This window comes from Pezoporus occidentalis, unplaced genomic scaffold (genome assembly GCF_034315485.1).
Source record: "Pezoporus occidentalis ecotype Australia unplaced genomic scaffold, CSIRO_AGI_Poc_V1 ctg477, whole genome shotgun sequence".
In the NCBI taxonomy this organism is placed as follows: Eukaryota; Metazoa; Chordata; class Aves; order Psittaciformes; family Psittacidae; genus Pezoporus; species Pezoporus occidentalis.
The window spans coordinates 34,670-62,637 of NW_026915810.1; the positions used below are offsets into that span (position 1 = coordinate 34,670).

Genomic DNA, 27,968 nt, shown 5'->3' on the forward strand with positions numbered 1-27,968 from the left:
ACAACAAAGAGGGGATGGACCAAAGGGAGGGTCAAGGTGGGTCCACACCAGGGTTTGGGGGTGAAGAAGCTGCACAGGTCAAGTGGGTTCCTAAAGGTTGCCTTTAATGTGGTCCATAGGGTACAACCCGGAATGGTGCTAGGCAGGGGGAGGCTTGGACAGACCCAGAGGAGCCAAACCCCCCTCCCCCCCAATCTCCACCACCAGCCACTAAATCCTGCTCAGAGCCGGGGCCCAACCACGCTCCCGTCCCCTCGGCCTCACCTGAGACACCTCCAATGGTGTGTGACAGCCACCGTTGCTCCAGTGCCAAAGGAATCCCCAGCCAAATTCTCCTGGATTCACTTCCAACCCCCTCCTGCTGCGGGGGGGCAGAGGGGAGAAGCCCCAAATCCCCTTTCCCACCCCAAGCTCTGTGCCAGGAGGGGGCTGCCCCCCCCCTTCGGATGGGGTAAAGGGCTCCCAAAGTATAAAACTCAAGGCAAATCACTCCAAAAGAAAGGAATTTCGGACTAGAGAGGCGATTCCAATGGAGACACTGGGAGAAGGATTCGGGAGAGAAAGCCAGCACTCAGTGCAGTGAGTCCCTCCCTGCTCTATGGTTCCTGCTACTCTGGGTTGGACTTGGAGGTTGGAATTGGAATACGATGTACACTGGGGGGGGATGCTCCAGGCAGAGCCCCCCGGGAAGCTCGGGAGCATCAGAAAGTCCATCGCTCCTGCACTTGGCTGGGAGAGGCCTCCGGCGGGTGCCGGCTGGAATCCTCCCCCTTGAGGCTCTTCCTGCACACAGGACACGTGTCGTGCTGCAAGAGAAAGGGGAGGGATGAGGGACAAGAGGGAGATGGGATAAGAAGGATGAGGGACAAGAGGAAGCGGCTTCAGGCTGCACCAGGAGGGGTTTAGGTTGGATACTGGGAAGAGTTTATCCACCTAAAGGATGCTCAGGCATTGGAACCAGCTGCCCAGGGAATGGTGGAGTCATTGGAAGTGTTCCCAAACCACATAGGCAAAACCCTCAGTGCCATGGGTTAGTGGTGGGAAATGGACTTGAGGAGCTTAAAGGTCTTTTCCAATCTGGTTGATTCCAGGATTGAGGGAATGCTGCTCAAATGGTTGCTTTCCCAGGGAGATTATACCCAGAACATTGAGATGAGAATGAATGGAGGGGTGGGATGAGAAGGAATGGTTTCCAACAGGAGGAGGGAAGAGCTAGATGGGATATTGGGAAGAAGAGTGGTGGGACACTGGAATGGGTTGAAAGGAGAAGGTTTGGACGTCCCATCCCTGGCAGTGTCCAAGGCCAGGGTGGATGGGGCTTGGCACAACCTGCTCTAATGGAAGGTGGCCCTTCCAAGCCAACCCATTCCAGAATTCCAGGATTCCCAAAGGGCCTGGAGCCGGGACAGAGGCTCTTACCAGCTCTAACCAGGGCACGATGCAGTTGCTGTGGAAGAAGTGGTTGCAAGGCAGCTGCCGGACCTGCTCAGCCACCGCGTAGTCCTCTTTGCACACCGGGCACTCCAGGCCTGTATCTGCAAGAGACAGGAGGAGCTTTGACTCACCAAAGGGTTCCTGCACAGCCAAACTGTGACCAGCAGCATTCCAGAGCCTGGGATTGAAGACAACAAAGAAAAAGGATCAGTTAAACTAAGGTGATTCGAGCTGAATCTTCGCAAGGGGGATGCTTCCATCACCCATCCTTGTGCACTGAGAGGTGGCAAATCCCAGCTCCCTGTGATGCCACACCACAGGCATCCCAGCTCCAGCAGTTCCAACAGAAGACACTGAGCAGTCCAACATGGACGTTTCCTGGCCAGGAAGAGACTTCGGTGTATTCAAAACACCAGTCAAAACACAAGGAGCTGTTGTGGAAACTGGTTTTCCCATCACTTGGTCCCTTTGGAGCAGTCGAGCTGAAGCAATGGAGCAGCTCAGAGGAGAAAGGACAAACACAGGGAGAAAAGAATCCCTGGGATGAACTCACTGCAAAGCCAGGAATGTCTGCAGAAAGCCACAGGAAGGCGGGAGTTTCACATGATTCCAGAGCAGGAACATGGTCAGAGCCAAGGTGAAAGAGGAGAAAGCAAAGCCCTGTTCTGGGACCAGGACCTGGAGACTGGGACCAGGACCAGGAGACTGGGACCAAAGAGAACATCTGGAAGCCACTGGGGGGGGGTGTCACCCCAAAGAGGTGCCACAAAGACTATGGAATGATGGAGGTTGCTGGTGGTGGTGGGAGCTGCACTTCAGAGGTGCCAGCAGCACTTCCCAATGCTCCCAATGCACATCCAGGTGGTGATCCAGGCCTCCATCAGCCAGGGAATGCCAGGGTCACCATAAAGCCTGAGGGGACAAGTGACATGGGGGGGTGGCACCTACCGACTTGTTCCTGAGTTACTGTCACTGTGGGGAGGGAGGAGATCTTCTCCTTGTCAGCAGGAGGGGGACCAGTGTTCTCCAGCTGCCCCAGGAGCTGTGGAGAGGGAAACAGGATGAGGAGGAGGGATCTGCCTTGGAATCAACACATCAACAGGAGCATCGGTCCCTTCTGCTTATCATGGAATGGGTCGAAGGGACCTTAAAGCTCCTCCAGGTCCAACCAGGGCCACCACCCACTGGGCCACGTTGCTCCAAGCTCCATCCAACCTGGCCTGGACCACTTGTGGCCCAGGCTCCTGCGGGTCTGCACTTGGGCTGAGCTCTTTTCCCAGTGTTACAGCTCCATGACAGGAATTTCATGCTCTGACCCAAATTCACCCAACAACAGCTTCAAGCATGGTCAGGGAAGGTGCAGAGAAGCCTCATTGAGCTTTGGAAGCCACATGAAAGCCTGGGATGGGCAGAGCTGCTGCTCCAGATCCCATGGGAAGCTATGGAGCCTGTGCTGGGCTGTAGGGTGGGAGGAAGGCGCCAGCCCCCAGCAGCCATGTGGGATGCAGCCTCCTTTTGGGAAGCAGGGAGAGTGGGAAAGCCAGGGGCTCCTTGGGAAGGGCACCAGATGGATTCAGCACGACACCAGCAGCCAAATTAGCTCCTGGTGAAGCATCCATCTGGGATGCCAGGGATGGAGGCTGAACACCCCCAATGCAGCAAGTGGAAGGTGTTCCATGGCTTTAGATGAACTTGAAGCTCTCTTCCAACCCAACCCATCCCATGCTGATGCTATGAATCCTCAAAGGAGGCAGCCAAAGCTTCCAGGAAGCAGGACAGGGCTCATCCCTCTATGAACCACAGCAGGAACCAGCTCTTGGGCTGAGATCCTGTATCTCCAGAGGAACAAGGTCTGAGGCCCCTGGAGAGGCAGGACACAAGCAGCCACCCCCCCACCAGCAAAAGGTCCCATCTCAAAGCCCAGCACACAAGGAGGGTCTTACCTGGGTGACGATGGCATCAAGGCCACTCTGTCCCCAGGCATAGTCCCCGGGGTTGGAATGCAGCATCCCGCTCCTGCGGACAGGAGCAGAGGGTCAAAGGAGCCCTTTCCCTATCCCAAAGAACCTCTGGGCTGCGCACAACCCTCCCCACTGGGAAAGCAGAGCTCCCCAGCACCGGGCAACTGGTTTGGACTGGTCTGGACTGGTGTGAGCAAAGCCACATGTGCTACTCACCAGGAGAAAGGGTGTTGGGAGCCAGGAAGTGCTGAGTTTGCAAAGAAGCCTGCAAAGATCTGCTGGATTATGCTGGAGCGGGAGCGACGGCAAGAGCAGACAAGGAACAAGGTGAGCATCAACCCTAGGGCAGCAACAGCCCAGCAGAACCCCCCCAAAATCCTGCACAACACAAGCCCAAGGCAGGATGAGCACAAGGGCAGGAGGGATGAGAGCTCAACCCAGCATTCCCAGTAGCTCTAGAACAGGCAAAACCCCCCTTTCCCTATGCACAGCTCTGATTCCAGCTGAGGGGAATGAAGGCAGAGCATGTGATGGGCAAACCTCTGGTCACCCACAGGAGCCAGGACCCCATTTTCTCTACCCAAATCCAACATTTCCTCCTCCAAATCCCACCTTTTTCCAGTGATGGGACAGGGAGGTGCTTCCTGAGGCACTCACCCCTCGATAGCAGGAGACCTGTCGGGGCGGGAGCTGCCCCGGGCCCGGTACCTCCGTGTCATGGGCAGCCGGGGGGGGCGGCTGGGGCCCCAGAGGTCAGCATGGGCTTGGTGGCCCCTCTCGGTGTCCCTGTTGTCCTGCTCCAGGGAGCTGCTGCTCAGGAAGGGTCGGAAGTCTGGGAAGAACATCGTGTGGTCCAAGTGGTCCCAAAGCTGGAGGAGGGAAGAGAAGGGGGAAGCCACATGAAGCACATCCCACGGAGCTGCGCTGCCAAGGCGGAGGTTGGGAAGTCCAACTCGCCAGCAGCATTTCAGCACATTCCCATGGTTTCCATGGCTCCCAAGGGAAAAAAGCTTGGCTAAAGTGCTTAATTATAGCCCAGCTCATCAGCTGAGCCACCCCCAGGAAGCCCAACACAGCAGCTCTTCCGTGCAACAGCACCCATCCTGGGAGCCACCCGGGGCTCTCTGTGCCTTAGGCGGGCCTAAAACCCACTAGGGGGTTATTCCTTCCATCATTCCCTTGGATCTAGCTCCCATGGATACAAGCAGGGGGTTTCTAAAGTGGGTTTATGGTAGCATCAGAACGAGCAACCAAGGAGCACTGAACAAGAAACATAGGAGCACGAGTGCAGAAGGGATAGCAAAGGAGCAGCCTTGGACTGAGGGTGGGAATTCGATGCTAACACAAGGGACAGCAAAGGAGCAGCCTTGGACTGAGAGTGGGAATTTGATGCTAACCCAAGGGACAGCAAAGGAGAAGCCATGGACTGAGGGTGGGAATTTGATGCTAATCCAAGGGCTGTTCTCCTCTTAACCTGGAGCAGACCCTCTCTGGGGGCTTGGGAATGGGGTAGGAAAAGAGGCTTCCACCCCTCGCAGCTCCTGCTCTATGCCACAACACATGGAGCTGGTTGGGATGCTGTAGATGGTACAACTCAGAGTGGCAGCAAGCAGGAGGAACACTTCCACATATCCCAACATATCCCAGGACGGGGTGGAAAGGAGGAGCAGGAGAGCAGCGCTCACCTCTGCAAACTGTGTGGCCGGGCTGTCATCGATGCCGCTGCCATCGAGAAAGCTGGAGGAGAAAGAGGAGAAGGAAAGGAGGTGACACTGCCAAAGCCACATCCCATTCCAGGCTGAAACAGATGGAGCTCGGGAGCAACCCCCGTTTGAGAATCATGGAATCCTGGATTGGCTTGCAAGGGACCTCAAAGCTCATCTAAAGCCATGGGACACCTGCTAGAGCAGGCTGCTCCAACCTGGCCTTGGATCCTGCCAGGGATGGCAACTCCATTCAACCCATCCCAGGGTCCCACTGCCCTTAGCTTCCCAGTATTCCCTCTAACTCTTCCCTCTTCCTCTTGGAAGCTGTTCCTCCTCATCCCATCCCTCCATCCCTTCTCACGTGAATGTTCCACCATAGTGCCTTCAGTCTCCACAGCAAGAAGTCCAAACCCACCCCAAACCATTCCCTTTACTTTGGCATTCCCTGTCTTCTGCCCCTTTTCCATAGCTTTGGAGAGGAGAAACCAGGGCTGGAACTACCTGGAATCCTCAGTGACCTCCTCGATGAAGCCAGACTCGCACCGTGGGCATGTGTATTCCTGGAAGGACAGAGGAAGCTGGGATTAGCCACCAAGGCTGGGAATTCAGCTCCTAAACTTCCACACCAAAAAGCCACCGTGGCTTCCTGCTGCCTCCCTGTGCCTGGAAAGCCCAAAAGCAGCTGGAGGACAGGGATCCTGAAGTTCCTCCTGGTTCCTCAAACCAGGAATAAAGTTCCTGGGAAAAGTCTCCTCATGTGGAACCAAACCCCAAAGGCCCCAGTGAGCTTCCAGCCCTTGGGATCCATCCTGCAGCTTTGGGTGGGATCTGGGGGCTCTACTGCATGAAGACCCATCAAACCCCATCAGAGCCCCGTCAAACCCCATCAGAGCCCCGTCAAACCCCACCAGAGCCCCGTCAAACCCCACCAGAGCCCCATCAAACCTCACCAGAGCCCCATCAACCCCACCAGAGCCCCATCAAACCCACCAGAGCCCCATCAAACCCCACCAGAGCCCCATCAAACCCCACCAGAGCCCCATCAAACCCCATCAGAGCCCCATCAAACCCCACCAAGACCCAACAGAGACCCAAGAGATCCCCATCAAACTCCAACAGAACCCAGTAAACCCCATCAAGACGCAAGACATACCCATAAAACCCCATCAAAGCCCTATAGAAACCTATCAAAGCCCTACAGAGACCCATCAAGCCCCACCAAACCCCAACAAAGAGCCACCAAAGCCCATTAAGACTCACCAAACCCCAACAAAGGGCCACCAAAGCCCATTAAGACCCATCAAGCTCCAACAAAGAGGCACCAAAGCCCATCAAGACGCCCCAGGCACTGTCTCTGCCCCCTCTCTGGAGATCCAAGCCCCCGCAGCAGCAGCAGGGCCTTGGGGGCACCCACTGCACCCCCACCAAACCCGGCTGGGCCCAGCAGGAGCCCAAAGAGCAGCGATTCCATGGCTGGGGCACGAAGGAGCCCACAGAGGGGGGGTCACAGCCCAGACCGGGGCCATCTGCACGAGAGCCACCAAGAGCCCATCCCTAGGGAATCCCAGGTGGGTCCCGAGGAGGGGGAGGGCGGACAGGAGGAGGGGAAGGAGAAGGGAAGAGGCTGGGGTCACCCTGGGGGGGGTACCGAGCCCCCTGCCTGCTCCCCGCAGCAATCCCAGAGGGATCGCACCCTACACACGTCAGGAGGGGAGTGAGGGGGTCTCTGCTGGCTCGGGAGCGGGGGGGTTTGGGGTTCAGGGACAACATGGAGCGGGATACCCCAGGATACCGGGACACGGGAGGGGGGCGGCGCTCAGGGGGAGCCGCTTAGGCCCAGGCCCGGGCCCGGCCGCACGCGGGAGCACGGCGGGGCCGAGGCCGCGCTGCCCCCCGGGCCGAGCCCGGCGCTTACCGGTAGCTTGGGGCTGACCTCGCCCTTGCAGCTGTGGCAGAAGAAGCGGTGCTGGGGCACGGCGGCCGCTGAGGCCTCCGCCATCTTCTCGCTCCTGCCGTCAGTCCTCCGCCGGGCCAGCGAGGCGGCGCTCCGCAGGGAGAGAGCGGCGGCGCCGGCACGAGACCACCCCCCCCCCCCCCCCCGCGCTAGCCACTCACTTCCGGTCGCCTCGTCTGCTCCAGGGCAGAGAGTCCGGAGCGGAGCAAGGGGAGGGCGCGGGATAGAGCGGCGCCGGAAGTGGCAGGCGGGGAGCCGGAAGTGGCGGTTGCCATGGCGGCAGGAGCCGGGTGAGTGAGGGCGGGCCCGGTGTGGCGGGGGGGATGCGGGGCCACATTCCCGGCATTTGCCCTGCTCCCAGCGCCACCGAGGGCGTTTGAGGCGCCGCGGGGATGACCCAGGCGGAGCTGAAGCTCTGCTCCCTGCTGCTGCGGGAGTACTTCGGGGACATCGTGGAGACGATCGGCACGTTCCTCATTCGGAGCGGGCCGCAGCCGCTGCGCCTCATTGCGGCCGACACCGGGCTGCTGTTGGACCAGGTGCGGTGGGAGACAGCCCCTGCCCTATGGCCGGTGCCCCCTCCCTGCTCCATCCCTGCCCAATGCCCCCTCCCTGCCCCATCCCTGCCCAATGCCCCATCCCTGCTCTATGCCCCATCCCTGCCCCATCCCTGCCCAATGCCCCATCCCTGCTCCATCCCTGCCCAATACCCCATCCCTGCTCTATGCCCCATCCCTGCCCAATGCCCCATCCCTGTGCCCCAGCAACCTATCCCCCCTGCCCCAGTGCAGCTTGAGGCCGTTCCTCTCGTCCCATCCCTTGTTCCTTTGTGCCCAGTGCCAGCACATCATGGAGCAGTGGCCATGAACTAGCAGCCACCAAGCGCCACCTCACCATGAGGAAGAACTCGGTGCTGAGGGTGGCAGAGCCCTGGCCCAGGCTGCCCAAGGGGTGCTGGAGGCTCCATCCCAAAGCCCCATGGACACACTCTGGGTGGCCCCGGCTGGGGACTGGTGTGCGGGGATGTGGTGGTGCCCCAGGGAGCTGGGAGCCTGTGGTGCCACAGAGCCTCCTTGCAGGTGAAGAAGGCGCTCTGTGTGCTCATCCAGCACAACCTGGTGGGTTACCAGGTGCAGAAGCGGGGCCTGGTGGAGTATGAGGCACGGTGCCAGCGCGTGCTGCGCATCCTGCGCTACCCCCGCTACATCTACACCGCCAAGAGCCTCTATGGGGACACGGGCGAGCTCCTGGTGGAGGAGCTGCTCCTCAACGGGCACATGAGCATGAGCGCCCTTGTGAGGAAGGTGGCGGACAGGCTCACCGAGACCATGGAAGGTGGGAAGCTCCGCAGGGAGCAGGGGGCAGGATGGTGGCGCTGGGGATGTGCAAAAGGAGCTGCCCAAAGTGGGCTTGGGGAAGGGACACCTTCGACTGGTGCCTTGGACACTGCCAGCTCCTCCATTCAACCCATTCCAGTGTCCCACCACCCTCACAAGGAGGAACTTCATCCCAATATCCCATCCCAATCTCCCCTCTGGCAGGTTAATACCATTCCCCCTTGTCCCATCCCTCCAATCCCTTGTTCAAAGCCCCTCTCCAAGGTTTCTTGTAGCCCCTTTTGATTGGAATCAGGATCTTAGACTGACTTGGGTTGGAAGGAACCTCAAACCTCATCCAATCCAACCCCTGGCAATGATCAGAGACATCTTCAATAAACCCCATGGGAATGTTGCCCCCCCCAGTCCCAAACCACCCTCAGAGCATTCCTGACCCCCAGCATCCCCTCACCCTTTGGAGCCACAGGCACCACCCTGAAGCCACCATCCCTCTCCCTGTGGATCAGATGGGAAAACCATGGATTACAGTGAGGTGGCCAACACCTTCGTGCGCCTGGCAGACACTCACTTTGTGCAGAGGTGTCCTCTGGTCCCTGAGGGCCTCGACACCCCCACGGTGCCACCTCCTCCTGCGCCCACCTTGGTGCTCAACGAGAAGGACATGTACGTGGTGCCCAGGCTCAACCTCGTAGGTGAGACGCCCCTCGGTCATGTTCTGCTGCCCTGATCCCACAGGGATGGGTTGGAAAGAGCCAACTCCAGCTTCTCTGACAGGGAAAGGGAAGCGGAGACGCTCGTGTGAGGAGGAGGATGGGGAGCACCAGGCTAAGAAGCAGAAACAGGATGGAGAAAGCACTGAGGTACCCAGGACATGGAGCAATGTCATCTACAGGGCATAAAGCATTCCCTCCATTCCATCCCTCCTTCCCCCGCATTCCATCCCTTTTTCCCTGTTCCCAGCCTCCTCCTGACGACGGCATCTACTGGCAAGTCAACATTGACCGCTTCCACCAGCACTTCCGGGACCAGGCCATCGTCAGCGCCATAGCCAACCGCATGGATCAGGTCTATGGAATCCCTTGGATCGTTCTGCCCTTCCTCTCCTCCTGCTTGTGGTCATAGTGGGGATGTTCTAACCCTGCTCCACCTCCAAGCAGGCTCATGATGGTTGTAACTGGAATGACCTCCAAGTCCTTTCCAACCCAGCCCATTCCGTGGTGGGTTCCTGCTGCAGGAATTGCTCAGAACTGAGGTTTTCCCACTGTTTTCTTCTGTTCCCAAATCCAGACCAGCAGCGAGATTGTGCGGACGATGCTGAGGATGAGCGAGGTGACCACGTCTTCCAATGCACCCTACACGCAGCCGCTCTCTTCCAACGAGGTCAGTTCCTGCTTCCGGTTTGGGGTCCAGCAGGAAAGCACCTGGAGCCTTGGAAGAGCTCCATTTTACCCCTCTTTATGTTCTCCTTGTAGATATTCAGGTCTCTCCCCGCCGGATACAACATTGGGAAGCAGGTTTTGGACCAGTATCTCACCCTGTTGGCAGATGACCCGGTGAGGAAACGTGCTCATGGTTCCTGTCCTAGTGCTGGAGCTCTGGGGGGGTTATGAGCCTGCCCCATGTTCTGGGGGCATCTGGGGCTGAGGGAAAACCACTTTCCTATTGGATTTCATGGAATCATGGAATGGTTTGGGTTGGAATTGACCTTAATGCTCATCTAAAGCCATGGGCAGGGACTGGAGCAGGTTGCTCCAACCTGGCCTTGAATACTGCCAGGGGTGGGGCACCCACAGCTTCTCCATTCAGCCCATTCCAGTGTCCCACCACCCTCACAGGGAAGAACTTTCTCCTGGTATCCCACCTAAACCTTCCCTGTTTGAGGTTGATCCCGTTCCCCCCTTGTCATGGATGAAGGTCCCTCTCCAGCTTCTCCCTCTTCCCTTGCAGCTGGAGTTCGTGGGGAAGGCAAGGGACAGCGGCGGGGGCATGTTCACTGTCAGTATCCTTTGGGAAGCAAGAGCCTGACCCCCTCCCCATTCCCAGCACGTGAAACATTCCTAAGAGCTGCCATTATCCCTTGACCTTCACCTTGCACCGATCTCCACAAGGCCCTGGCGTCCCTGGCCACCGCCACCTTGGAGTCCATCGTGGAGGAGAGGTGAGGTGGCCACTTGGGGCCTTCATGGGCTCGTTCTTGACCCTTTCTCCTGCCTCCTAAGGTGTTCCCCTCGTGGCTCAGGTTCGGCTCCCGCTGTGCCCGGATCTTCCGGTTGCTCCTGCGCAAAAAGCACCTGGAGCAGAAGCAAGTGGAGGATTTTGCCATGATCCCAGCCAAGGAAGCCAAGGACATGCTCTACAGAATGCTCTCAGAGAACCTGGTGGCCCTGCAGGTGAGGGTGGAGGGGATGGAGGCCAATGGAGCTCCAAGGTGGCCCCACGCGGGAGCGGGACATCGCTGGCTCCACCACCACCACCACGATACAGGCTCCTCACAGTGCAGCCATTGGGTTGTGATGGACACAAGCCCCATAGAGCACTTCCCCCTTCTCTTGGTAGGAGATTCCCAAAACTCCTGACCATGCTCCCTCCCGCACCTTCTACCTGTACACCGTGAATGTGCCGGCTGCAGCGCGCATGCTGCTGCACCGCTGCTACAAGGTATGGACACCAACATGTGCTTCACCACCACCACCATGCACGGGGGTTCTCTTCTATCACCACAGTATGTGTGGTTCTCCTCCACCACTACATGTGTCTCCACCACCACCCCATGAGCAAAGGTGCCTGTTTGCACACCCGTGTCCCCTCATCCTGGGGACCCCATGGCTGGGTGCAACCACCTTGTCACCCCTCATCAGACCAGAGGCTCATCCGTTCCCATTCCCCCTTCCCAGAGCGTGGCCAACCTCATGGAGCGCCGCCAGTACGAGAGCAGGGAGAACAAGTGAGTCCCCAAAGCCACCGCGTCCCTGTCCCTGTGTCCGGGTGCAGGGCCCCCAAAGCCACCGTGTCCGTGTCCCGTGTCCCCTGCAGGCGGCTGCTGGAGAAGTCACAGCGGGTGGAGGCCATCCTGGCCTCGCTGCAGGCCACAGGCGCGGGGGACACGCAGCTGCAGGACATCGAGGAGATGATTACGGGCCCCGAGCGCCACCAGCTCGACACGCTCAAGCGCAACGTCAACAAGTGAGGGGCGGGATGGGGAGGTCCCTGTGTCCCCCCCCGTGTCCCTCTGCATCCCCCATGTGTCTCCCCATGTCCCCAGGCTGGACGCCAGCGAGACGCAGGTGGACGAGACCATCTTCGTGCTGGAGTCGTTCATCGAGAGCACCGTGAGGCGGCCCTGAGGGGACAATAAAGGGACAGAGCCAAGGAACAAGCGTGGCCTTGGGGGTGCAAGGGTGGGGGTGTCCCTTATGGTGCCATTGAGGTGGTGCTGTGCTGAGCAGATCCTTGTTGGAATGGGACAGGAGCCTGGGCTGGGCATGGAATGAGGAACTCAATAAGGAATGCTGGTGGGACCCAGAGCAGCAGCACTGGGAGCCAGCACCTCTGGCTGCAGGGAGAGCAGAACATCATCCACACACCCATCCAATCCATCCATCCATCCCCACATCCCCACCCAGAGGCATCCAGGAGCCACTTCCTGACGTTCCCAACTCTTCCCACCACGACAGATGGGGTCCTGCTGCACAGCACCAGCTCCCAATGGATTTAATACCTTTATTGCATGGAAGCACCCACAGCACCTGGGCTACAAGGCCTCATCCCAGTGGAATCCTGCTCCCTGCTGCCCCAGCCCCAAAACATCCCACTTGGAATTCCAGGAGCCACAACTCCCATTCAGTCCATAGATAACCTGGGCAACATCACCACCTTCAGTTATCCCTATGTCCATAGGGAAAACAGGGGAAAACTTGGGAACTATCCATGCAACTGGAATTACAGATTCTGTGTGTGTTCCCTGACCAGCTCCAAGCTGGAAGGAGGTAAAAAAAAGTGGAAAAAGGCAGGTTTGGCTTTTAAGAATCCACGGGAATTGCACTGGAGGGATGGGGCACCCAGGCTCTGGCTTCATCCCAGCCTTTCCCATTGGCTTCTTCCCTTAAAAAGGAGGATTTCTTCCCAGCTGGAATTCTGCTCTTGGAATTCTTGGATTCTGTATTGGAATTCTTGGAGTTCTATAGAGTAATCCCATGGGATAGAACCAGGTTGAAGATGCTGCTTCCAAAGTCAGGGGGGTTGGTTTAACCCTTGGGAAGAGGCACTTCCCAACCCCCCATCCCAATCCCAGTGGATACAGAGTTCACCAGCACAAGGGGTGGGAATTGCCCAACGCAGTGGTCAGGTCCCACCTGGAGAAGCCAATCCCTAAAGCCCGGACTCGGCCTTGTGTCCCATCTATTCCCAGCGGGAATGCTGCTCAATCCAGGGCGATGATGTCAGATCTGCATCCCGGCTGTGCTGTGGGGCTGCTCTGGAGTGTGGTGGTGGCCACGATGCTACTGGTCTGATGGGATCCGGCCATGGACATGGGGGTGACACCAAGGAAAGGCCTGGAAGTGCCTCCATATGGGAAGAGATGGCCAAGGGCATCCTGCTCCTGCAGGGAGGTGATGACTGAAGGGCTGTAATGCTGCCAAGCAATGGGAATACCTCAGTCAGCTCCTGGTACCCATAAAACCCCATCCAAGAGGATGGAGCCATCCCAGAGCTTCCCAAAGCCACCACCCAAATGTACCTGGTTTTCACTTGGAAGGAAGGAAAACAACTCCAGACCTAGAACAGGAAAAAAGGGGAATAAACATCCAGTGGGGAGGGGATTCTAATGGGTCCAGCCCCCTTTCTCAATGAGATCCCAGCATCCTGACAGCTCCCCAAAGCTGGAAGGGCTTTGGATAAGGGACGGAGGGATGGAACAAGGGGGAATGGCTTTAACCTGCCAGAGGGGAGACCAAGATGGGATCTTGGGAAGTTATTCCATCCACCTACCCACTCTGGCTGTGCTGACTGGTACCTTCAGACAGAGGGACCTGTTGTTACCTGCAAGCTCCGAGTAGGAAGGGTGGAAGTCAGGAACGGGGAGGTTGGAGACATAGTCACTGCCCAGGGCTGCCATGGGAGCACTCCGGAGCACAGAGGAGGGCCGGGGGTGGATGCTCAGCACCCTGGAACACAGCAGGGACACGAGGAGCATCACTGGGAGCAGCCTGGGAAGATCCAGGAGCTGCCCCCTGAGGTGCCACATCCCAGCACAGGACACCCGGAGCACAGGGGGTGCTTCCTGAGAGCTGTGTGTGGGGAGGGGAAGGAGCAGGGAATGAGCAGGAAGTGAGCTGGGAATGAGCAGGAAGGATGCAAGCCGGGGCCGGACCCCGCCTCACCCCTTGTGCCCGGGGGCGCTGCTGAGCGGCCGCTGCCTCTTGGCCGCCGGTGCCTCCTCCTCGTCGGACGAGTCCCGGGTCAGGTCGATCACCTCTGCCCGGGGCCCGGCGCCTACAGCGGGAGCGGCTGCAAGGGAAGAGCCGGCGTCAGCCCCGGAGCCCCGCGGCTTCCGGAGCGCAGGTCCCAGAGCCCACCAATGCCAAGGGGAAGCAGCAGCTTTCCTGCTGTTCCTAGCACAGGGCCTCTCGTGCTCCTGGTGGTTTCAGCTCAATCCCAAACTCCAGCTCCAGCCCGGGCTGGGGGATGCTCTGAGTGTTGCTTTGCAAGTTGGAATTCCAAGCGTTTTGGCATCCCAGCCAAAGGACTGGTGAGGAAAGAGCTTCCATACCCTCAATGCCACTGAACACAGAGGTCTGGCCCATGTCCTGCTTCTCCAGCTTCATGGGGCACCAGGAGCCATCCTCCATGAACTGGATCTCATCACAGTCTGTGCAGGAGTTGAGGATTTCCACGAACAACCTGCCAGGAGAGAGCACAAACACTCCATGGAATCCTGCAGGAATGAGACAAGGGGAATGGCTTTAACCTGCCAGTGCCTGCCCCATCCCTGGTAGTGTTCAAGGCTGGGCTGGATGGGGCTTGGAGCAACCTGCTCTAGTGGAAGGTGTCCCATGGCTTTCAATGAGCTTTAACTTCCCACCCAAACATTCCAGGATTCCATGATTCTGGAGCAGAACTGATGGAGCTCAGGAGCTGGGCTCAAGGGGTGCAAAGAATTAACCCCCTGGGCCAGCATCACCTGCACGTTTAGCTTTAGGATATACAATGCTTGTGACAAAGGCTTCTTGTTCTTTGGGAGAAACCTCTCCAGACTGGATCAGTTTAGGGAATGGAGTCACATCCCATGTTATTCCAGGCTGTAAGCTGTGTCAGGATGGCAGAGATAAGCCTTAGAAGAAAGCCATGACCCTGCGTAAGGAGCCCTCAAGCTCACCCATCGATGATCAGGTCGTCGTATGGGGCTTTCTGGTCACACACAGGACAGGTCCACGTGGGCTTCTTCTCGTTCATCTGCAGGTAGAGGGCTGCATCGAAGCACTGCAGGTGGCTGCACGTGGTGGCTCTACAGGGCACCCTCAGCCTCATCTTACCCAGCTGAGGGACAAGAGACAGGAGCTCAGGGGGATTTATCCAGCCTCTTTCCAGGGCTAATTCCCATCTTGCCCCTGCCCAGCGCATTGACCTGAGCTCAGTGTCCAAGAGGAGTTAATGGGGGAGAGAAAAGCTTTCCCTGAGGAACTGGTGCCCTTTGGTTTGCTTTTGAAGCTCATTCCACATGCTAAGAGTGAAGGGGAAAGGCAGGGAGAGGCTCCCCAGGAGGCTGTGTGAAAGAGCAGCAGGCTTGCTTGCCTTTGGGCCTCAAAGCTGGCTCCTTTGCTACCAAAGCAGGGCTGCAGCAGCACCTACACAGTGGTTAAGGTCAAAGCAGGAAGCTCTTTGCGAAGGCCCAGCCAAGAGAAGAGGAACATAAATGTAGAGACCTACTGGACACAGCAGGGACACGTGTAAGCTGGTTGTAGCTATCTCACTGTCGGGGTCAGCAGTTAGCTTTTCCTTGACTGCAAGAAGAGGAGGGGAGAGAAGGGTCTCCTGTCATCATCCTCCTTCTTGGACACGCAGCGACATGTACACACGGGATGGAGCGTTCCACATCACCCTGAGGTGCTGGCACAGGGTGGCCAGGGAAGCTGTGGATGCCCCATCCCAAGGCCACAAGGTTGGACGGGGCTTGGAGCAACCTGCTCTAGTGGAAGGTGGCTTTAGATAAGCTTTCACATCCCTTCCAACCCAAATTCCATGGGGATTCCATGATACCACCACGTGTTAGTTGGATGAGTAAACCCAGTGTAACACCCATGTGGGCCAGGCAGGCAGAATTCCCAAGCCAGGCTGTCAAGCGAATCCCATCGACCAGCTGGGAAAAGGCTGGGAAAACCCAAGAGGGACTTACTGAGGGCTCGGGAATGATCTGGGTTTCGGATGCCCTTGGCCCGGAGCTTCTGCAGCAGCGCCACGGCCGTCAGCTGCTTCACCAGGTACACAGACAGCGAGTAACTCTGTTGGAGAGAGCCCCGCTCAGGAGAGGGCTCGGTGCCTCTGCCAGCCCATCCCTACGGAACGCAGAGGGATGGAGCAGCAGCTCCCATCCCACTCACCCGGCCCAGCTCTGAGGACCAGTTGACCACGAGGCTGTTGGGGACGGTGGCCGAGAGCCGCGCCAGGGGCGTGATGTTGACCGGGCGGTTGGGCCGCTTGGGCTCAGTACCGCTCTTGCTGGGGGGGAGGTAACCCTGTGGGGCAGAGAACCTTGACTGAACCCTTCCCAAGGTGTAAAGGCCACCAATGGGCGCCTCCAACCCCCTAGAATGGGTTGTGAAGGAGCTTAAGATCATCCGGTTCCATGGGCAGGGACAGCTCCTACTAGAGCACATTGCTCCATGCAGCATTCTCTTCTCCATTCCCAGTGTTCTCAGCCCGGCTCCTGGGAGCTACTCCAGCCCCTGCTCATCCTCGTGGCCTCCCCTGGACTCTCTCCAACAGCTCTGTGTCCTCCTTGTGTTGAGGGCACCAGAGCTGCACCCAGTGAGGCCATAAAGCCACCTATGGGAGTCTCCAGCCCTCATTCCATCCCTCAGGATGTATTTCAAGTCATGCTTTAGAGCTTGTCTGGGAATTGCTCTACAGATCCCAAAGCAGTTAGTCCTTGTTATTCATTCCTAATGGGGTATTAGGATTGTGGATGCTCCATCCCTGGAGCCCACAGGGTGCCTGGAGAAGCTGTGGCTGCCCCATCCCAAGACCAGCTTGGAGGGGACTTGGACCAACCTGGTTTAGCGTAAAGCATCCCTGCCCATGATGGATGATCTTAAGGTCCTTTCCAACCTAAACCGTTTTAGGATCCCCTTATTGCTCAAGGAATGAGGGATAAATGGTCCCTTTAATATCCATACCATGAGGAAGCAATCCCAGTGTGAGCTCAACCCCAGCACTGGCACTCCAAGGTGTCTACATGGCAGGTTAAAGCCATTCCCCTTGTCCCATCCCTCCAACCCTTGTCCAAAGCCCCTCTCCAGGTTTCCTGCAGCCCCTTTAAGCACTGGAGCTGCTCTAAGGTCTCCTGGAGCCTTCTCCATGCATTGAAGGTGCTATTCCATGGATCTCAGCTTTTACCAAGGGCAGGCTTCAGGCTCCAAGGAATCCAGAAGGAAGAAGATTTACTCACGGGCAGGGGACAGAGTTTGCCATTGACCTTGACAAATAAGTTAGGCGGGAAGTGATCTTCCTGGGGGCAGCTGGTTTCACACAAGCAGAACCTAAAGGAGAAAGTGGCCAGTGAGTGGTGACATTCCCAAACTTCCCTTTGCCAAGCGGAAATCCCTTTTCCCCAAGCAGAATGGATCCAGGGCTGGAAAACAGGAGGTGAACAGCCCCACAAGTGCTTCAAACCCTGTTTCACCACCAATGACTTCAAGGGCTTCTCTACATCAACTCCCTGCCTGTGGCTCTGTTGGCATCCCCTGCAAGTCCCAATCCTGCTCAATCCCAAGGCTCTGGGTTCCTCTCCAAAGTGCCTGCTCCCTGAATCCCACCATAGCCCTGTGCTGGAGCAGGACCTGGAGCCACAGGTACGTGGGAGTTCTTGCTCGGGAACACACACAGCATGAAGAGATGGTGCCCACCACCTCTCACATGAAGGTTTGCTTCCTTGGAAAGCTTCCTTTTGGAAAACCCTTCACCCTGCCACCCAGAGCACGGCAAGAGGCACACCCTGAGCCTTGGAAACCATGCACCCAGGGGCTGTTGTGTGCTACAGAAGAACCATTTCCATGCGTCCACCTTGTTCCTGGTACCGTCAAGGCCTACTCCAGTGGAAGGTGTCCCTGCCCATGGAGCTGGATGGGCTTTAAGGTCCTTTCCAGCCCATTCCAACCACGGGTGAATGTTGCGGAAGAGCCATCCCAGCTCCTGTTTGGTGCCACCAAGAGGCAGAGGGTGCTGGGGAGGCACCTCCATGGATTTTACCATTCCCACTCTCCACATGCCATGGATTGTGTTGAGTAAGAGCTGAGGGAAAATCAAATGTGAAGCTCAGGAAGGTTTTGTCTCATTCCTGCTTAAAACCAAAAGGAGTTCTCCAGGAGCCCCAAAATGCTATGAGATGTTTTGCTGCCCTTCAAACAGGGAATCTCACGCGGCAGCAGCTCCAAGGGCAATTCCAAACCTGAAGGCAGGGCAGAGGGATGCTGATGGGATGCTTTGGGTGGCATTCCCTTACCTCAACTGCACTTGGATGGTGTAGTCACACTTGGCACCTGGTAAGAGATCTCTGCAAGAGAAGAGAAGGGCTTCAGAGGGGCAGCAGCACCCACTGGAGCATCAGAGCCCCACAGCAGGACATTGCCCTGAGTCCTATTGTGGCTGCTCCATCCCAAAGCCAGGCTGGAATGGGCTTGGAGCAACCTGAGCTCCAGGAAAGTGGAGGAGGGTGGCTTCAGATGATCGTTAAGGTCCCTTTGAAGCCAAATTCCATGGGGATTCCATGATGCCACCACTTTTTAGTTGGATGATGAATAAAACCAGTGCAGCTAAAGGGTAAATCCATGTGGACCCGCAGGCAGAATTCCCATGCAAATTCCATCAAATAGCTGCAGAAGTGATGGGAAAAGGAGGAAACACCCCCCCCCCCCCCCCCCAAGGCTGCTGCCTTTTGGGATGTCACCAATGCCAGCCTCACTGCAGATCCTGCCTGGAGGCACAGCCTCAGGTCTGGGATGAGCTGGAACGGCTGGAGCCCAGTTACGGCATTCCAGAAGTTCACATACCGGGAAGTGAGGATCTGCTGGACCTGCTGGGGGGTGAGAGCGAAGGTGAAATGAGCCTCCTCGAAGCGCTGGCTGGTGCTGGAGGCTGGAGAAGAGACAGGAAGTGATTCCAAAGCCATAGGAACACCAAAGCACAGCTCGATCCATGGCCAGGATTAACTGGGAGCCACAGAGCTGAGCTTTTCCATGCGGATATTCCATTCCTATCCCTATCTCTAGTAGGAAAACCAAGACCTGGTGGCCTGGACAGAGAGGAAGTGACTCCAAAGAGCACCTCCAAGCACAGGTTCCTCAGCAAGGCGAGGGAGGGGTTTGCTTCCCCAGCGCTGAAATGGAATTCCTGACCACAGCAGGAATTCCAAGGAATTCTGACCATCCTCAGGCTTGCTGTTCACATCCAGAACCAACCCCCGTCTTACAACCAGTCCCTGCTCTGCTGGCAGCCTCCATAAACCCAGAGAGAAACAGCTCCAACATTCCCAGGAGCACAGGGAGAGCTTGGGAAGATCCAGGTGTGGGGAAAAGCTAAACCTGGATCTTCCTCACTTGAAGCAGAGTGGGGAGGGACCAGGGGGCTTCATCCCCATCCCCTGTCTCACTGTCCTCACCCATCACCACCTCCTCCACCCCTGCTTTGTCTGCCTCCCCCATAGTCCAGATTCCTGGCATTCCACAGCCAAGACGAGCTGAATGGAGAAGGTCTGGATGTCCTGTCCCTGGCAAGTGTTCAAGGCCAGGTTGGAGCAACCTGCTCTAGTGTGAGGTGTCCCTGGACGGGCTCTGAGGTCCCTTCCAACCCAAACCCATTCCATGACTCCATGATCCCACTGCCCTCCCTTGGGAAGCCCCAGGCTCTCCCTGCCACCCCCAAACATACCCAAGGTGGTGGGTTTGATCAGCTCATCATACACCTGGTAGAAGGGCAACCTCTTCATCGTGACATCGGGGTGCAGGGGGTGCACGGGGGGAGTCCCATGCTCCACATCCACCTCCTGCTTGGCTCCAGGTCTCGGAGGTGGGAATGTTGCTGCCATGGGGCTGGAGCTGTGCCCATAGGGAAGCTGCCCCTCTGTAGTGGGTGCGGGCAGGGGCCCTGCCTGCATGTGGAGCATGGGGAGGTGGGAAGGGGCCAGGGGCTTGCGGGGAAACTTCCTCCTGTAGAGCTCCTTAATCTTCATGGGGGTACTTGGGCTCCTGCTTCCTTCCAGGCAGGAGAGCGTGGAGCCGGGATACCCCACAGCTCAGCACCATGTGCTGCAAGGGAAGGGAACCACCGTTACAAGAGCACCAGGAGGATTCCACACTGGATACTCAAAAGGTTGCTACAGCCCAACCAAAACCCCCTGGAGCTTGCACTTAAACTAAAGCCAGGCTTTAAGCTCTCGGCTGAACCCCACTTAAAGCCCAAAAGGGGGCTGAGGTGCTGCTTTTCCTCTCCAAAGGATACATTGGAAACCAACCCAACGCTTCCCAAAGGAGACAGATCTGAGGAAATGCTGCTCCTGAGCTCAGGGGATGGCTTCTTGGAACAGGAGCAGCCATGGACAAGTGCTATGGAAGCACAGATCCACCTCCATGGGTGTATCCATGTGCTCAGCACTGCCCAACTCTGCCTTCAGGCCAGGGACAAAGGGTTAAAGCCAGGATCGAGCAGCTCACGAGGGATCGGGAAGACTTTTCCCTTTGGGGTCCCCAAATACAATGCACTCAGCAGTAGGTGGACTCCGCATCCAACCCTCCTATAGAGCCCCATAGAGCTTCCCATAGCAACAGCCCCACAGAGACCTCTTATGGGGCCTCTATGTCCCCTTTATCGCCACTGGGGGCTCGGGACACACTGGGGCTGTGTCCATCCCAAACCTCATTCCAGGGACTCACTGCTTGCCTTGGCCTTTAGCAGGGAACTTACACCCCATATTCCAGCCTTGGGGAGGGGGGAGGGGGAGGAATAAGCATTAACCCAACAGGGAGAAGGATTCCAAGGAAAACAAAGCAGCTTTGGGATTACCAGGGCAGGAACTCCCTGTTCCACAGGAGGGCAAAGGAGGGCACACGCTCGCATTCCTAAAGGAACAAGAGATGGAGGGGGGTGAGAGCCTGGCCCAGACACCCCCCCTCTGCTCTGTGGGGCTCAGCTCCCTCCCCACAGCCTGGCAGAGCTCTGAGCCCCCTGGCTCTGCCCCGCATGATCCCAGCCCCTCACAACACCCGCCATGGGTCCCATAGCCCCTCACAACAACACCCGCCATGGGTCCCATAGCCCCTCATCACAACATCCACCATAGGTCCCATAGCCCCTCACAACACTCACCATGGGTCTCACAGCCCCTCACAACACCCGCCATGGGTCCCACAGCCCCTCACAACACCCGCTATGGGTCCCATAGCCCCTCACAACACCCACTATGGGTCACACAGCCCCACACAGCCCCGTTATGGATCCCACAGCCCCTCACAACACCCGCTATGGGTCCCACAGCCCCACACAGCCCCGTTATGGATCCCACAGCCCCTCACAGCACCCGTTATGGGTCCCACAGCCCCACACAGCCCCGTTATGGATCCCATAGCCCCTCACAACACCCGCTATGGGTCCCACAGCCCCGTTAAGGATCCCACAGCCCCTCACAACACCCGCTATGGGTCCTACAGCCCCACACAGCCCCGCTATGGGTCCCATAGCCCCTCACAACACCCGTTATGGGTCCCATAGCCCCACACACCCCGTTATGGATCCCACAGCCCCACACAACACCCGCTATGGGTCCCATAGCCCCACACAACACCCGCTATGGATTCCTACCACCCCCCGCCGCACTTTCAGCTCCGCCGCCGCCATCTTGGGACACGGAGCATTGCCGCGCAGCACCGCGCATGCGCCAACAGACCACGCCCATTTCCCTTAGTGCCCCGCCGACTTCCCCTATGACTCCGCCCACTTCCCCTATGGCCCCGCCCCTCTGCCGCTCGCCACGCCCTCTCAGCCTCATCACGCCCCCGGGACGGAATTGGGGGGCTGTAGCCTCCCATGGGGCTGTGTGAGCTGTATGGGGCTGTATGGGCCTGTGTGGGGCTGTATGAGACTGTGTGGGGCCGTATGGGGCTGGGGCTATATGGGACTGTGTGGGGCTGTCTGGGGACTACTGTTATATGGGGCTGTCTGGGGCTGTATGGAGCTGTATGGGGCTGTGTGTGCCTGTTTGAGGCTGTATGGAGATATATAGGGCTGTGTGAGGCTATATGAGACTGTGTGGGGCTGTATGGGGCTGTGTGTGCCTGTTTGAGGCTGTATGGAGATATATAGGGCTGTGTGAGGCTATATGAGACTGTGTGGGGCTGTGTGGGGCTGTATGGGGCTGTGTGGGGCTATATGGAGCTATATGGGTCTATATGGGAACAGGCACTATATGAATCTCTATGGGGCTTTCTATAAGGCTCTTTGGGTCTCTATGGGGACTTGGTGCTATAAGGCACTCTATGGGATTAGTCCTATTTGTGCCCACCCCTGGCCTGGCTCCCAAACCCACCCCGCGTACCCCCATGGAGCAGGACCCTCGCTCCCAGCCAGGACCCTCACACTGCTGCAGCCGAAGGCAGCCAGGGACAGGGAGCACAGGATGGGACCAGGAAGCTTTGCCTATTTAATGCCTTAGTGGGAGCCGTGGGGCCGATCCTGCCCCTCAGCCCTGGGTGCGCAGGATGCGCAGCAGCATGGCGTGCACCCCCTCATCCATGAATCCCTGCGGGAGGAAGAGCTTTGCCAGGGAATGGGGACCCAAAGTGGGTGCTGAGCTCCGTATTGCCCAGCATTCCAGCTGGAATTGTTCCCCTGGAGCCAGGGCTTCGGGATCCCACCTGGGCAGCGTTGAGCAGATGGGTCCTGTAGATGGCCACGATGTCCCGGTGGTTCTTCTGCTGGACCTGGGAAGAAGGAGGAAGAGGAGGAAGAGGAGGATGTGGAGGTGGGGTGCTGGGTCCGAGGGGACCGCGGGTGCTGGCACCCACCTCCAGTTGGAGCTGGAGCCGGGCGCTCTGGCTGCGGAGCCCCAGTACCTCTGCCGACAGCTTCTCTGTTTCCACCAGCAGCTTCTTCATCTGGGACAGGGATGGGGACAGCGATGAGAAGAGAACGGTTGGCAATAGGGAGAGTGATGAGAAGGGAATGGCAGTGGAAAGAGGACAGTTATAGGGATGGGAAGGCAATGGGGATGGATATAGAAGGGGGATGAGGATGGGAAGGGAATGGGGATGAGGACAGTGATGGGAAGGGGATGACGGTAGGGACAATGATGAGGACAGCCTCAGGAAGAGGATGGTGATGGGAAGGGGATGACCGTAGGGACAATGATGAGGACAGCCTCAGGAAGAGGATGGTGATGGGAAGGGAATGGCAATGAGATGGGGACAGTGATGGAAATGGTGATGGGAACGGGATGGGGACAGATATGGAAGGAGGACTGGGAAAATGATGGGAAGAGGATGGTGATTGGAAGGGAACGGCAATGGGAAGGGGAGAGTGATAAGGACTGTGATGGGAAGGGGACAGCGTTTGGAACAGTGATGGGAAGGGAACGGCGGTGGGAAGGGGCCGGTGCCGGCCTCACCTTCCCGTCCTTGTCCCGGCAGGCCCTGGCGAGCTCCCCGGCCCTGTCCCGGAGGCTGCCGAGGCTCCGCTCCAGCCCGTCCGCGCGCTCCCGCAGCTCCCGCAGCTCCCGCTCCCGCTCAGCCGCCCGGCCCAGCGCCTCCTCCTTGGCCCTCGCCTCCTCGGCCGCCGCCTCCCGCCAGCGCTCGGCATCTCCCGCGGCTCCCGGCGGCCCCGGGGGGATGCTCCGGTCACGCAGGGCGGCCGCGGTGCTGACCAAGCGCTGCAGCGCCCGCGGCACGCAGGGACCCGCGGCCAGCACCAGCTCAGCCACCGCCTCCTCCAGCTCGGCCAGTACCGCGGGCACAGCGTCCCCATCGCTGCCGGGGGCTCCTGCTGCGGGGGTACCTTCGCCCTCCATCTCTGTGATGAGCTGCAAGGCCTCCTGCTGGGACCGCACCAGCCCGTCCAGTTTGTGGTGCAGCTCCCGCAGGATACCGGCCCCCGCGTCCCCGGCCGCTTCCCGCACCCGCTCGCCCACCCCATCCCGCAGCAGCGCCAGCTCCCGCCGCTGCCGAGCCAGCTCCCGCCGCAGCCTCCGCACCTCCCCCTGCGCGGCACCTTCCAGCTCCGGGTCCTGCTCCCGCAGCCCCCGCAGCTCCTCCTGCAGCCGCTCCCGTTCCCGCCCCAGCCGCGCCAGCTCCGCCAGGAGCATCCCGTTGCTCTCCTTCAGCTCCTGCATCTCCTTCTCCGCGCTCCCACCCTCCCCCGGCGGCTCCTCCCGGCTCTTCCCACCCGGAGCCGGCTCCGAGCGTTGGGAAGGCGCCGCCGTCCCGTTGAGCGCCTGCGGCAGCTCCCGCTCGAGGGTTTCCAGGAGGTCGCGGGATTCCTCCAGGATCTTGGTGTGGGTCTCGTCGGCGCGGCTCAGCGCCTGCTCCAGCACCAGCACCAGCTTCTCCCAAGCGGCCAAGCTCCTCCGCACGGCCTCGGCCGACACCACCTCGTAGTGCAGTTTGCTCCTCAGGGCATCCTCCACCTCCTTCTGCAGCCCCTTGCTCCGGGTGAAGGCTCCCACCTTCGCTTCCCGCAGCCGGGCGCACTCATCCCGCAGCCAGCTCAGGAAGGGGACCAGGGCAGCGGCCCCGGCCCCGGGACATGTCCCCCGCGGTTGGTGTCCTTCACCCTCGGCCATCATCCTCTTCCTCAGCTCCTCCATGTGCTGCGCCAGCAGGGCCAGGCAGGCGCCATCCTCATCCTCATCCAGCATCCCATTCCCGGCTCCCGCCAGGAGCTGCGCCAGCTCCCGCACCTGCTGCCGGATGCTGTTGGAGGCGGCCTCCAGCCGCTGGCATTCCCGAGTTTTCCTCTCCAGCTGCTCCTGCAGCCGCTGAACATCGCTCCCATCCTGCTGCTTTTCATCCTTGCCCTCATCCTCCTCCTCCTCGCTGTCACTGCCCGGGCTCCCCTCTGTTTGTGGCACGGAGTCCCCGGTGCAGCCAGCACCGTTCTCTGCTGAGAGGGGAAGAAACGATCCCATTTGTCCTGCTTTTACGGTGATGGGATGATGATGATGGGGTGATAGTGATGAGGTGATAGTGATGGGGTGATGGTGATGGGGTGACAGTGATGGGGTGACAAGGGCAGGGGGTGGTGGCAGGGGGACTTTCACCTCTCCCACTGCAGCGAGCGCGGCGTAGGAGCCGCCGGAGGGCGCGGCTGGGGATCTTCTGCTCCAAGTGGTGCCACCGCTCCTCGTCCCCTGTGTCCCCGAGGGCCGCCCCATGGCTGAGCAGCAGCTCGGCCGACTCCAGGCTGCCGTGTTCGCAGGCCAGCGCCAGGGCTGTGCTGTGGAGCAGTGACATGGTGACATGAGTGTTCAGTGGCATGGTGACATGAGTGCCCAGTAGCATGGTGACATGAGTGCCCAGTGGCATAGTAGCTTGGTGACATGGGTGCCCAATGGCATGGTGACATGATGGCATGGGTTCCAATTGGCATGGTGACATGGGTTCCCAATAGCATAGTGACATGGTGGCATGATGGCACGGGTGCCTATTGGCACAGTGACATGATGGCACAGTGACACGATGGTGGTACAATGCAACCCGTTCCTTGCCACTCCTTTCCCCTCACTCTTCCCTTGGGGCCAGGGGGCATCCCCAGGGTGCACCGAGCGCCATCAAGCCGTTATCCTGCACACGGGGCACAGCACAGACACCCCCCCGTCACCCCGGGTGTCCCCTGTCCCTGCAGACACTCACTTCTGCTCCTTGTCGGCCAGGTTGGGGTCGGCGCCGCGCTGCAGGAGCTGGGCACAGATGGCAGCGTGGTTGCCCCTTGCCGCCAGCATCAGGGGGGTCTGCCCGTGCTGGGGGGACATGAGGTGCTGTCAGCGCCCCCCCCCAGCACCCATTGGGTCCCACACGTCCCCAGGGTCCCCACTTACTGCATCGGTGACGTCCAGGACGGCCTCGTGGTCACAGAGCAGGAGGACACTGGAGGCACAGCCCGAAGTGGCTGCAGGGGCTGTGTCAGCACGTGGGGGGACGGACAGGGCTCTTTTGGGGGTCACTGGGACATCCCCAACCCCGTACGAGCCTTCAAGACCCCCCCAGCCCAGCCCAGCCTGGTTTGGGCCCCCCCTGGCACTCACCAGCCCAGTGCAGAGGGGTTCGGCTCTGCCCGTCCACGTGGCCCTCGTTGGCACCGTACTGGAGGGGGACACAGTGGGCAGCTCCTTGTCCCCATGTTTATCCCCATCTCCATCCCTAGCTCCATCCCGTCTACACCCCCAGCCCTGTCCTTGTCCCCACCCTTATCCCTATCTCCATCCCCATCCCCGTACCTGCAGCAGGACCTTCACGCACTGGGGCTGGCAGGCGATGGTGGCCAGATGCAGCGCGGTGCTGCCTGCAAGGAGACACCCTCGGGCTGGGCACCGGCACCCGAGAGGACACCGGGGAGAACCCCCAACCCCAGGGGACACCCCACCTTGGGGACATCACCCCATGGCATGGCAGGACAGGGATGCAGCCCCAGAGCTTGCAGCCTCCGGGTGATGCTGATGGTGATGCTGATGGGCTGTGTGATGGACATTGGCTCCATGGAGTGTCCCTGTCTATGGGGGTGTCCCCACAGTATCCCCCTCTTACCATCATCATTCTTCTCATTGACGGGTGCCCCATGGGCCAGCAGCAGTGTCAGGCACTCGGTGAGACCCTTGGATGCAGCCAAATGGAAGCTGGAGGAGGGAGAGAGGTGGCTGCAGCCCAGGTCCACTCCCCCCCCCCCCCCCGGTGTCCCCCATGGTGTCCCCTGTGGGGGGGGACATACGCGGATTGCCCCACGGCGTTCAGCTTGGCAGGACGCGATGTCTTGCGGGCGGCGAGTGCAGCCACGCGCCCCACGTCCCCCTTCTCCACTGCTTCCAGCAGCTTCTGGTCCTGCTTGTTCCAGCTTTCCACCTGGAATGGTGGCGGCGAGGGGAAACTGAGGCACAGGCTTGCGGGGTGTGTGTGTGTGTGTGTGTGTGTCCCAATGACCGCCCCCCGCAGCGGCGAGGAGCCGTGCCTCAGTTTTCCTGCTTGCTGGAGGGCTCCATCGGGGATGGGGTCGCGAATCCCAGCGGATCCCAGCCCGGGGAGCAGCCAGCAAGGGGAGGCGAGGCCGGAGCGTGCCCCAGCCTGCTCCTGCCCGGCTGGTTTGTCGGGCTCGGCCCCGCCGCCGTGCGGGGTGTGGTGGGACCGACCGGCGCTCGGGACCGGCAGCGGGATCAGGTCTGGGAATACGCACCGGGACGGGCACCGGCATCGGGGGCCGAGCATCCCAGTATCGGGGTTGCGATTGCAGCCACCCTGGAGCCGGGACTGGGAGTGCAGGCGGGGGCTGGATTGCGGTTGGGGTCGTAGCTGCCACTAGGGCTGGGGTCAGGATTGGGATTGTAGCTGGATTTGGGCTGGCATCAGGGCTGGGGTTGTAGCTGGCACTGGGGCAGGCATTGGTGCTGGGATTACAGCCGGAATCGGGACTGGTGTTGGGTTGTAGCCAGCATCAGGGCTGGGGCTGGGATTGGGTTTACAGCCGGCACTAGAGCTGGGATCAGGGCTGGGATTGCAGCCAGCATCGGGACCACCTTTGGGTCTGGGCTGTCACCAACATTGGGGCTGGATTGAGGTTGGGATTGGGTCTGGGATGCAGCCGGCATCAGGGCTGGGACTGGGGCTGGGGTTAGAATTGGGATTGAATCCAGGATCGCAACCAGGAACGGGGGGGGGGGGGGGGGAGGGGGGGCGCTTCCTCCCACCCAGCCCCACAGGGTTGCCACGGCAGCACCCATGGGTGCTCAGCGGGCCCGGGGCTCGCTGACACCCGCAGTCATGGGGCACCGGGACTCACCGCCACCTGCGAGCTGGAGCAGGAGAACATCCTCTTCATGGTGGCGGGGGGGCACAGACCGGGGACACCCCCAGGACCCCGCGGTGCCGCGCCGGTGCCGCTGCAGGTCTGTGGGTGCCGGTGCTGCCGCCCCAACGCGCGGCCTCCGCCCCGTCACCTCCCCACGCCCGCGGCTCAGCCCGGGCTTGTCCCGTCCCCTCCCCGGCGCCGTGGAGCCCCGGCCCCCCCCCCCGGCCCCAAGCACCCGGGGTGTGGGAGTCCATCACCCTGCACAGGGCTCTGTGACCTCCCGGGGGTCTCCATCACTGCACTCGGGGGAACACAACCCCCAGTA

At 59.5% G+C, this 27,968-nt stretch overlaps 4 protein-coding genes across 14 annotated transcripts; 1 reads left to right on the top strand and 3 right to left on the bottom strand.

Annotated features, from left to right (window-relative positions):
* Positions 1 to 83: 83 nt before the first annotated feature.
* Positions 84 to 7,203, bottom strand: RNF115 (ring finger protein 115). 3 transcript variants are annotated; one of them, XM_062636264.1, is made up of 9 exons: positions 7,017 to 7,203; positions 5,603 to 5,661; positions 5,081 to 5,132; positions 4,053 to 4,264; positions 3,612 to 3,683; positions 3,378 to 3,450; positions 2,383 to 2,476; positions 1,420 to 1,612; positions 84 to 806 (listed from the first exon to the last, which is right to left on the bottom strand). In XM_062636264.1, the coding sequence occupies exons 1-8, from the start codon at positions 7,098 to 7,100 to the stop codon at positions 1,425 to 1,427; spliced, it is 834 nt and encodes a 277-aa protein (XP_062492248.1). In that variant the 5' UTR covers positions 7,101 to 7,203; the 3' UTR covers positions 84 to 806; positions 1,420 to 1,424. The 3 variants fall into 3 exon arrangements, with proteins under 3 accessions (XP_062492248.1, XP_062492247.1, XP_062492246.1); XM_062636263.1 differs by having other exon boundaries at positions 1,420 to 1,535; positions 7,035 to 7,198; XM_062636262.1 differs by having other exon boundaries at positions 1,420 to 1,535; positions 7,017 to 7,195.
* A 160-nt stretch (positions 7,204 to 7,363) lies between these two features.
* POLR3C (RNA polymerase III subunit C) lies at positions 7,364 to 11,768 on the top strand. Of its 4 annotated transcripts, none has more exons than XM_062636265.1 (14): positions 7,364 to 7,594; positions 8,135 to 8,390; positions 8,899 to 9,084; positions 9,167 to 9,252; positions 9,353 to 9,457; positions 9,680 to 9,772; positions 9,865 to 9,945; positions 10,340 to 10,391; positions 10,490 to 10,550; positions 10,632 to 10,782; positions 10,949 to 11,050; positions 11,251 to 11,336; positions 11,426 to 11,575; positions 11,655 to 11,768. In XM_062636265.1, exons 1-14 carry the CDS (start codon positions 7,448 to 7,450, stop codon positions 11,734 to 11,736), a joined length of 1,638 nt encoding a protein of 545 aa, XP_062492249.1. In that variant the 5' UTR covers positions 7,364 to 7,447; the 3' UTR covers positions 11,737 to 11,768. The 4 variants fall into 4 exon arrangements, with proteins under 4 accessions (XP_062492249.1, XP_062492250.1, XP_062492251.1 ...); XM_062636266.1 differs by having other exon boundaries at positions 11,287 to 11,336; XM_062636267.1 differs by lacking the exon at positions 8,899 to 9,084 and having other exon boundaries at positions 9,128 to 9,252.
* Positions 11,769 to 12,098: 330 nt separating this feature from the next.
* On the bottom strand, positions 12,099 to 21,580 carry PIAS3 (protein inhibitor of activated STAT 3). 3 transcript variants are annotated; one of them, XM_062636272.1, is made up of 15 exons: positions 21,476 to 21,580; positions 20,666 to 20,721; positions 19,535 to 19,911; positions 18,658 to 18,742; positions 18,111 to 18,161; positions 17,058 to 17,148; positions 15,991 to 16,125; positions 15,786 to 15,891; positions 15,320 to 15,393; positions 14,769 to 14,845; positions 14,163 to 14,293; positions 13,774 to 13,900; positions 13,433 to 13,557; positions 13,131 to 13,168; positions 12,099 to 13,025 (listed from the first exon to the last, which is right to left on the bottom strand). In XM_062636272.1, exons 3-15 carry the CDS (start codon positions 19,833 to 19,835, stop codon positions 12,813 to 12,815), a joined length of 1,554 nt encoding a protein of 517 aa, XP_062492256.1. In that variant the 5' UTR covers positions 19,836 to 19,911; positions 20,666 to 20,721; positions 21,476 to 21,580; the 3' UTR covers positions 12,099 to 12,812. The 3 variants fall into 3 exon arrangements, with proteins under 3 accessions (XP_062492256.1, XP_062492253.1, XP_062492254.1); XM_062636269.1 differs by having other exon boundaries at positions 14,769 to 14,929; XM_062636270.1 differs by lacking the exons at positions 20,666 to 20,721; positions 21,476 to 21,580 and adding an exon at positions 20,443 to 20,626 and having other exon boundaries at positions 14,769 to 14,929.
* A 695-nt stretch (positions 21,581 to 22,275) lies between these two features.
* Positions 22,276 to 27,879, bottom strand: ANKRD35 (ankyrin repeat domain 35). 4 transcript variants are annotated; one of them, XM_062636276.1, is made up of 12 exons: positions 27,635 to 27,879; positions 26,573 to 26,703; positions 26,392 to 26,480; positions 26,085 to 26,149; positions 25,893 to 25,950; positions 25,686 to 25,756; positions 25,501 to 25,547; positions 24,909 to 25,084; positions 23,262 to 24,748; positions 22,663 to 22,752; positions 22,513 to 22,578; positions 22,276 to 22,397 (listed from the first exon to the last, which is right to left on the bottom strand). In XM_062636276.1, exons 1-12 carry the CDS (start codon positions 27,671 to 27,673, stop codon positions 22,338 to 22,340), a joined length of 2,379 nt encoding a protein of 792 aa, XP_062492260.1. In that variant the 5' UTR covers positions 27,674 to 27,879; the 3' UTR covers positions 22,276 to 22,337. The 4 variants fall into 4 exon arrangements, with proteins under 4 accessions (XP_062492260.1, XP_062492258.1, XP_062492259.1 ...); XM_062636274.1 differs by having other exon boundaries at positions 25,501 to 25,607; XM_062636275.1 differs by having other exon boundaries at positions 25,686 to 25,765.
* Between the last annotated feature and the right edge of the window lie 89 nt (positions 27,880 to 27,968).

Coding starts and splice junctions, on each gene's coding strand:
- PIAS3 (XM_062636269.1), bottom strand. CDS start 19,835: ATGAAGATTAAGGAGCTCTACAGGAGGAAGTTTCCCCGCAAGCCCCTG. Junction 16,126..17,057: donor GCAAACTCTGTCCCCTGCCC/GTGAGTAAATCT, acceptor TCTGCCCCACAG/GGTTACCTCCCCCCCAGCAA. Junction 14,930..15,319: donor ACGTGTCCCTGCTGTGTCCA/GTAGGTCTCTAC, acceptor CTTGTCCCTCAG/CTGGGTAAGATGAGGCTGAG.
- ANKRD35 (XM_062636273.1), bottom strand. CDS start 27,673: ATGAAGAGGATGTTCTCCTGCTCCAGCTCGCAGGTGGCG. Junction 25,085..25,500: donor CTGGCCGACAAGGAGCAGAA/GTGAGTGTCTGC, acceptor ACTGCTCCACAG/CACAGCCCTGGCGCTGGCCT. Junction 22,579..22,662: donor GGCTCCAGCTCCAACTGGAG/GTGGGTGCCAGC, acceptor CCTTCTTCCCAG/GTCCAGCAGAAGAACCACCG.
- POLR3C (XM_062636265.1), top strand. CDS start 7,448: ATGACCCAGGCGGAGCTGAAGCTCTGCTCCCTGCTGCTGCGGGAGTAC. Junction 7,595..8,134: donor CCGGGCTGCTGTTGGACCAG/GTGCGGTGGGAG, acceptor GCCTCCTTGCAG/GTGAAGAAGGCGCTCTGTGT. Junction 10,783..10,948: donor AGAACCTGGTGGCCCTGCAG/GTGAGGGTGGAG, acceptor TTCTCTTGGTAG/GAGATTCCCAAAACTCCTGA.
- RNF115 (XM_062636262.1), bottom strand. CDS start 7,100: ATGGCGGAGGCCTCAGCGGCCGCCGTGCCCCAGCACCGCTTCTTCTGC. Junction 5,133..5,602: donor GAGGTCACTGAGGATTCCAG/GTAGTTCCAGCC, acceptor TTTCTCCTCCAG/CTTTCTCGATGGCAGCGGCA. Junction 2,477..3,377: donor TTGATGCCATCGTCACCCAG/GTAAGACCCTCC, acceptor CCCTCTCCACAG/CTCCTGGGGCAGCTGGAGAA.